General features: G+C 38.7%; 1 protein-coding gene across 1 annotated transcript; it reads right to left on the minus strand.

Annotated features, from left to right (window-relative positions):
• Positions 1-1,478: 1,478 nt before the first annotated feature.
• Positions 1,479-5,903, minus strand: LOC128638213 (C-type natriuretic peptide 1-like). The gene is made up of 3 exons (XM_053690070.1): positions 5,784-5,903; positions 4,894-5,207; positions 1,479-1,734 (listed from the first exon to the last, which is right to left on the minus strand). The coding sequence occupies exons 1-2, from the start codon at positions 5,874-5,876 to the stop codon at positions 4,902-4,904; spliced, it is 399 nt and encodes a 132-aa protein (XP_053546045.1). The 5' UTR covers positions 5,877-5,903; the 3' UTR covers positions 1,479-1,734; positions 4,894-4,901.
• Between the last annotated feature and the right edge of the window lie 1,771 nt (positions 5,904-7,674).

Below are 7,674 nucleotides of genomic sequence, written 5' to 3' on the forward strand. Positions count from 1 at the left end.
CAGAAATTTCAAGAAGTAACTTGTGGCAAAGAAGGCATCCGATAACAGTGCTATTAAAGTCACTGCCCTCTTCAGTATGACCCATTGTACTGCCAATGTTTGTCTATAGAGATTTCATGGCTATGTGCTGGACTTTAAGCACATGTTTGCAATGGGTGTGCCTTAAACACTTGAACTCAATAATTAGTAGGGGGTCACATTTGGCCATATAGTGTATCATGGAATTGTCTAATCTGCTTGATGGAGGTCATGAGTCTCTGTGCTGTGAATTGCATGTGATTATAGAAACGTTAGCACACTTTTGCTCTGACTACTGCTGGCATATAGCTGGTGATGGCCTTTTGTGATTGGCTGTCATGGAGTGTGCTAGCCAGTTCCAGCAGTTCTTCTTCTATTACTCTCCTTTAATGCACACGCCCTGTTCAGAGTGCTTATGAGACAGCACACAGTGCCTAGGGAAACAGCATGATTACATCATTAAGGTAGGGCCTTCAGGACCAATGATCTGTTCTAAGTCCTGATGGTAGTATGTGGTTTACAGAGGGTTTGGCTTGCAGTATGGCTCTTTTCTGAGTTCTGATGTGAGTACAGGGCTTATAAATTGTTTGCAGGGAAAGGGGTCTGACCTGAGATCTGATGTAAATATGTGGCTGACAGAGGGACATTCATATCTTCTCTGAGCCCACATGTCAGTATGAGGCTTATAAAAGGGGTTACAGGGCCACCTTCTAGATCAGACATCTGAGTTTGACCTAAAGTCTGATATAGGTTTGGTGCTGACAAAAAGGTTGCAGTGCTCTTTGGGTCTTATCTGAGGTGTGATGTTAGTGTGGGCTGCAGGCCTATTTTACTCTGACCTGAGGTCTGCTATGTTATGCGGCTTATAAAGGGGTTGCAAGGCTATTTACTGACCAGAGGTCACATGAGACAGTTTGGCCACATGGTCAGTCTGATCTGAGATCCATGTAGGTATGTGCCTGAAACAGGAAATGCATGTCTATTTTGACTCTGATTTGGGGTATGGTGCTTATAGAGGGATTGCAGGTCCAGAAGATTCATATGAGCTCTTATTTTAGTGTGTGGTTGGCAAGGGCTGAGGGGCCAAGCATCTTATCTGAGTTCCAATGATGTCACCACTTTCCTACGGTTTTATCTGAGGTGTAAACATTTCATCACCCACCTCTCCATCTGGTGAACATACATTATATTGTCCCTCAGTCACCTATACCAGCCAGGAAGCTGTGTAAATTTGCATGTGCCTATTTTTTTTTTTTTAAATAGATTTGTTAAGCTTATTTAGGGGTTTGAGAGATATTGGGTAGTTCTTGTGATGACTTGTATGTCTCTGTTTCTAGAGGTGTTGGGGAATTTTATAGGTTGTGTGGAGTTATTTTGGTTTCTGGGGTTACTTTAATATCATGAAGCCTAAAAAGTATCCCATGTTTTCATAAAATACAAATTTAAAAAAATTGAAACACTAATGTGGAAATACATTTATTGTCACAGTGGTTTATTACCAGAAACGTACAGGAGGATTTATTATTAAACACAAACATAATATCCATAAATACATTACAAAATATATTTAAATGGTTTGGAAAAGTTGGTATATCTCTTAGTGAATGAGCCATGTTTAAAAGACAGAAGGATGATATATTAATATGAAGACGCTTTCCAAAAAGTGTTTCCAGAAGTAGATGTAGGTTAGCTAGTCTCCCATCTTTACCGGCGATCCTGTGATATACATAGAATAGAAAACAATAGTAACTTAGGGTTCTCTATACCTTACCTAAACTTGCAGAGAGTCATACAAACATATAAACTAATGCATTGTGGTCTCTCTGGCAGTCACATGGCCGGGATGGTTACTTGGTTAGAGGGTGTTGGGTAGATTAAATTATGAGCATATGCATAATTTATCAAAGGTATCAAAAGTAATCAGTTCAAAGGTGTACAGTTAAGATGTGGTTATTTCTTATTTGGGTACTATAGAGAGTGCTGCCAGTCACTATGCAAGTATCAAAGAAATTTTCTCAAGATAAAGTTAGTGTGTATCACTGTGCATATACATGTTTGTATGTATCACTATGCACAAATGTGTCACTGTGTGTGTATGTCTGTGTGTATATGTGACTGTGTATGCTTATGTATGTGTGTGCATATGTAACTGTGTGTGTATGTGTATATGTAACTGTGTGTGTATGTGTATGCATATGTAACTGTGTGTGTTTATGTATGTGTGTGCATATGTAACTGTGTGTGTATGTGTATATGTAAATGTGTGTGTATGTGTATGCATAAGTAACTGTGTGTGTATATGTACCTGTGTGTGTTTATGTATGTGTGTGCATATGTAACTGTGTGTGTATGTGTATATGTAACTGTGTGTGTATGTGTGTGCATATGTAACTGTGTGTGTATGTGTGTGTATGTATGTGTGTATATGTTACTGTGTGTGTTTATGTATGTGTGTGTATATGTAACTGTGTGTATGTGTGTGTATAGGTCACTATGCATCACTGGGTGTGAAAATGTATGTTTGCATCACTATGTGTGTGTTTTACTGTGCGTGTCCCTCTGTGTGTCCATATGTGTATGTGTGAACAAGTATCACTGTGTGTGGATATGTGTGTATGTTTATGTTTCTCTATGTGCTTGTATATATGTCACTGCATATGTGCAGATACTGTATGTTTCACGTGCTTGTGTGTATGTATGTGTGTGTATATGTAACTGTGTGTGTGTATATATGTAACTGTGTGTGTACGTATGTATGTGTGTGTATATGTAAATGTGTGTTTGTATGTATGTGTGTGTATATGTTACTGTGTGTATGTATGTGTGTGTATATGAAACTGTGTGTGTATGTATATGTAACTGTGTGTGTATGTATGGGTGTGTATATGTAACTGTGTGTGTGTATGTGTGTCTATATTTGTAACTGTGTGTGTACGTATGTATGTGTGTGTATATGTAAATGTGTCTTTGTATGTATGTGTGTGTATATGTATATGTTTGTATATGTAACTGTGTGTGTATGTATATGTAACTGTGTGTGTATGTATGGGTGTGTATATGTAACTGTGTGTGTGTGTGTGTATGTGTGTCTATATATGTAACTGTATGTGTGTATGTATGTGTTTATATATGTAACTGTGTGTGTGTGTGTATGTATGTGTATATATGTAACTGTGTGTGTACGTATGTGTGTATATATGTAACTGTGTGTGTATGTATGTGTGTGCATATGTATATGTGTGTTTGTATGTATGTGTGTGTATATGTAACTGTGTGTTTCTGTATGTGTGTATATATGCAACTGTGTGTGTATGTATGTGTGTGCATATGTATCTGTGTGTTTGTATGTATGTGTGTATATGTAGCTATGTGTGTATGTATATGTGTGTGTATATGTAACTGTGTGTTTGTGTGTGTATGTATGTGTATATGTTACTGTGTGTGTATTGTGTATGTATGTATGTGCATATATGTAACTGTGTGTATGTATGTCTGTGTATATGAAAACTGTGTGTGTGTGTAGTGTATTGTGTGTGTATATATGTAACTGTGTGTGTATGTGTGTGAATATATGTAACTGTGTGTGTATGTGTGTGAATATATGTAACTGTGTGTGTATGTGTGTGAATATATGTAACTGTGTGTGTATGTATGTATGTATGCGTGTGTGTGTGTGTGTGAGAGAGAGAGAAAGATAAACAGTTATACAGTGAGACAGTAGAAAAAAGGAAGAGGTAGAGGTTTTGAATAATAAGAGAAAAAGAATAAGAAATAGAATAATACATATAACTATGAAAAAAATGACGACCAGCAACGGTATTTGACTTATATTATTGCAATCCCATAGTGTTTTTTAATAACATTTCCAAATAAACTGGTTGGAATGAATACATTTGGCAAATTTACTGGAGTTGTAGTGCAAGCCATACTGTGATACTGATCTTATTTAATGATATTACTATTTTATTGTGTAAATGTACAAGATTTTCGGGCATCTGCTTCTTTTCTTTAGGTACAATACAAACTTAAGGGAGAATCATTATACTGACTTAAAGCATTAAAATACAGTTTTAATATAGTTTTATTATTTTATAATCACAGAAGTGTTTACCATGTTAAGGACTTACTAAATTGTAGCCTTATCATTTTGCTTATATTTATCATACAGAGCAAATGAGAGAAGATGTTAGCTGAACTTATGTTATGAATATATTTCAGAACCCTGGACAGCTCCAGCTTCAAGTAATTATCAGCTGTTTCTAAACCTTCCCTGACATAAAATCTGATTTTTCTTTAGTGAACATAAACAAGCTGATTCATTCTTTATTGTGTCTTCAGTTGTGAATCACAAAAAAACTACTTTCAAAGATTTGTGTAAAACTATGTTCCATAATAAACTGACTGAAAGCACCTTAGCTGCTAGAGAGGGGATGCAATGCTCTGCTTAATACAAATCAGTAAGAAGATAGATTAGGTTCCAATATGCACAATTTTCTTTCTATTCTGATCCAAAAATAACAAAAATGATACTCACCATAAATTAACTAAATCATTTCATTTAATATATCCTGAATGATACACATTGCATTCTATATGCAGATAGCTCATATTGTGATTAATATGTTGGAATCATAATATAATAATCATAATACTGGAATCACAATATCTATCCAAATGGCATAACACTGATTTAAATTTCAAAATGAGTAGGTGTCACTGTTTGATAATACTAATTCTTGCCTTCTCAAATATTATGTAGGACATCACCTAATGAGTAAGTAATAGTTATATATCTGATTGGGCAGAATAGGCTAATTAGGATCAGGAAATTACAATTTAAACTTGAACCTACATTTGTTAAGTTGCAATACTTACTTATCTAATTAGCACCCAAGACCACTCAAGGAACCGATCCTGTCTAGTTTCATCCCAAAGCAACCTCTGCTATACCCCTTTTTGCTCCTCATTCTATATCTCCTTGATGATCCCAATGGGTCATTCAATAGCTGCTGGAGACTGATATCAGCATGCTGGGCACCATCTGGTTGATCCATATTGTTTGTGGCCCACTGGAGATCAGAATCTTGCTGATTCAATGAGTCAGAAGGTACCAGCTCCCCTCTTTCATGGTCAATTTCTTCTGAGCCAAATGAGCGTTCAAAATTGTCTTCTAGTAATCGTGATAGACTCTGGAAAACATGTAGTTATTTAGTTAGGGATGGAAGCAGTTCATTAACTAGATACAATGTAACTATGGGAGCAATTACTGTAAAAGTTCCATTAACTTATTGTGATAATCAGAGCTACGGTTATGCACTTGTGTGTGGTAGAGAAGTCACTGTCATCTTGACTCCAAATAACCATAAAATTAATAGGACAGAAAAAAACCTTTGTGAGGAATTTACATATTATATATTACACATTTACGTACCACATAAAAAATAATAATAAAAAAATCTCTATCCTATGCTATAGAGAAAACTATTCGATAGTGATGAAGTGGCAAATGTGCTAAAGGAAGAAGAAAGAGGTGATTGTGGAAGAGTAACATTTAATATATATAAAAAATATAATAACTAAAAAGTAATTTATATTCTTGGAAAATGAGCCTTTTAAAAAAACATTTGCAAACACAGTAATTATGTTATTACATGTATGCAGGATACTGCTCAGAACACAATTATATCTAGCTGAGTAATGGGTTCAGCATTTATAATGTTTAATTTCTAGCATAGGAATTTAGACTATGAAGTCTCGGCACTTACCTGCAGGCTGGATATTGGTTTGGATATGACTTGCTCATTACACAAGAGAAGAATCAGGACAAATCCAATGCAGGCTATGCCCCTGCAAGTCATCTTTCTGCTTCAGTCTTAGGAATAGCTGTTATTGCTTTTCTGTGGCTGTGACATTTCTCTTTCCTACAAATCCAAGGTCTATTTATCTCCTGCCCCACTGGTGATGCCAGCCCACTTACACATCATGGATTGGTTGGGCACAATTTAGACAAATTGGCTTGACAATCATATAAAATAATTGTGTATCAGCTACTTATAACATATTGATATTGCAAAAGAGTAATGTTAGGAATATTTCTGAATATAAAGACACTGCTTCTTTGCCTTACATTAAAATACACCTATTATATTGGGTTTAGCATTTTACTATTTCAACTGAGATGTAAATTTGTTTTTACAAAGATTAGGAACTAAGGCAGAAGCAGAAGCTTTGCTAGATTGATATAAGATCAGATAGGGAAAGAGTAGAGAGGAACAGGGCTTATTATAGAGTAAGAATGTTTAATAGAGGGCAAAGAGTGATGGAATGGCAACATATTTATTTAAATACTCATTTAATAACACTTCTTTTTGTATCAATCCTAAATCTCCTTATCTTCCCCTTTCCTTACTTTATCATTTTCCTCTGTTTTTCTGGATACCTTGTGTTCTCTTACAAGTTGGGTCATGTGCAGTGGTTTAATCCCTGCTACAGAGGGCAGTAATACTAGGTGACCATTCAGTTCCTTAGATAAGTAGAAGTACGTGTAGTGATCTGTACAGGGCAAAATCATTATACACAGTGAGCAGCTGCCTGCTGGTACCATCACTGGTCAGATTGCAGAGTAATGTACAGAGGCGTAACTAGAATTCACAGGGCCCAGGTGCAATAATCTACAGCTCCTTTGTGATAGCACATGTGGCCCTGGGTGGGCAGGACTACAGCTCCTCTGTGATAGCACATGTGGCCCTGGGTGGGCAGGACTACAGCTCCTCTTTGATATCACATGTGGCCCTGGCTGGGCAGGACTACAGCTCCTCTGTGATAGCACATGTGGCCCTGGGTGGGCAGGACTACAGCTCCTCTTTGATAGCACATGTGGCCCTGGGTGGGCAGGACTACAGCTCCTCTGTGATAGCACATGTGGTCCTGGGTGGGCAGGACTACAGCTCCTCTTTGATAGCACATGTGGGTCTGGGTGGGCAGGACTGCAGCTCCTCTGTGATAGCACATGTGGGTCTGGGTGGGCAGGACTGCAGCTCCTCTGTGATAAAACATGTGGCCCTGGGTGGACAGGACTGCAGCTCCTCTGTGATAGCACATGTGGGTCTGGGTGGGCAGGACTGCAGCTCCTCTGTGATAGCACATGTGGGTCTGGGTGGGCAGGACTGCAGCTCCTCTGTGATAAAACATGTGGCCCTGGGTGGACAGGACTGCAGCTCCTCTGTGATAGCACATTTGGTCTGGGTGGGCAGGACTGCAGCTCCTCTGTGATAGCACATGTGGCCCTGGGTGGACAGGACAGCAGCTCCTCTGTGATAGCACACGTGGCTCTGGGCAGGCAGGACTACAGCTCCTCTGTGATAGCACATGTGGTCCTGGGTGGGCAGGACAACAGCTCCTCTTTGATAGCACATATGGCCCTGGGTGGGCAGGACTACAGCTCCTCTGTGATAGCACATGTGGCCCTGGGTGGGCAGGACTACAGCTCCTCTTTGATAGCACATGTGGCCCTGGGTGGCCAAGACTGCAGCTCCTCTGTGATAGCACATGTGGGTCTGGGTGGGCAGGACTGCAGCTCCTCCGTGATAGCACATGTGGGTCTGGGTGGGCAGGACTGCAGCTCCTCTGTGATAAAACATGTGGCCCTGGGTGGAC

This window comes from Bombina bombina, chromosome 8 (genome assembly GCF_027579735.1).
Source record: "Bombina bombina isolate aBomBom1 chromosome 8, aBomBom1.pri, whole genome shotgun sequence".
In the NCBI taxonomy this organism is placed as follows: domain Eukaryota; kingdom Metazoa; phylum Chordata; class Amphibia; order Anura; family Bombinatoridae; genus Bombina; species Bombina bombina.

Coding starts and splice junctions, on each gene's coding strand:
- LOC128638213 (XM_053690070.1), bottom strand. CDS start 5,876: ATGACTTGCAGGGGCATAGCCTGCATTGGATTTGTCCTGATTCTTCTC. Junction 5,208..5,783: donor AACCAATATCCAGCCTGCAG/GTAAGTGCCGAG, acceptor CATGTTTTCCAG/AGTCTATCACGATTACTAGA.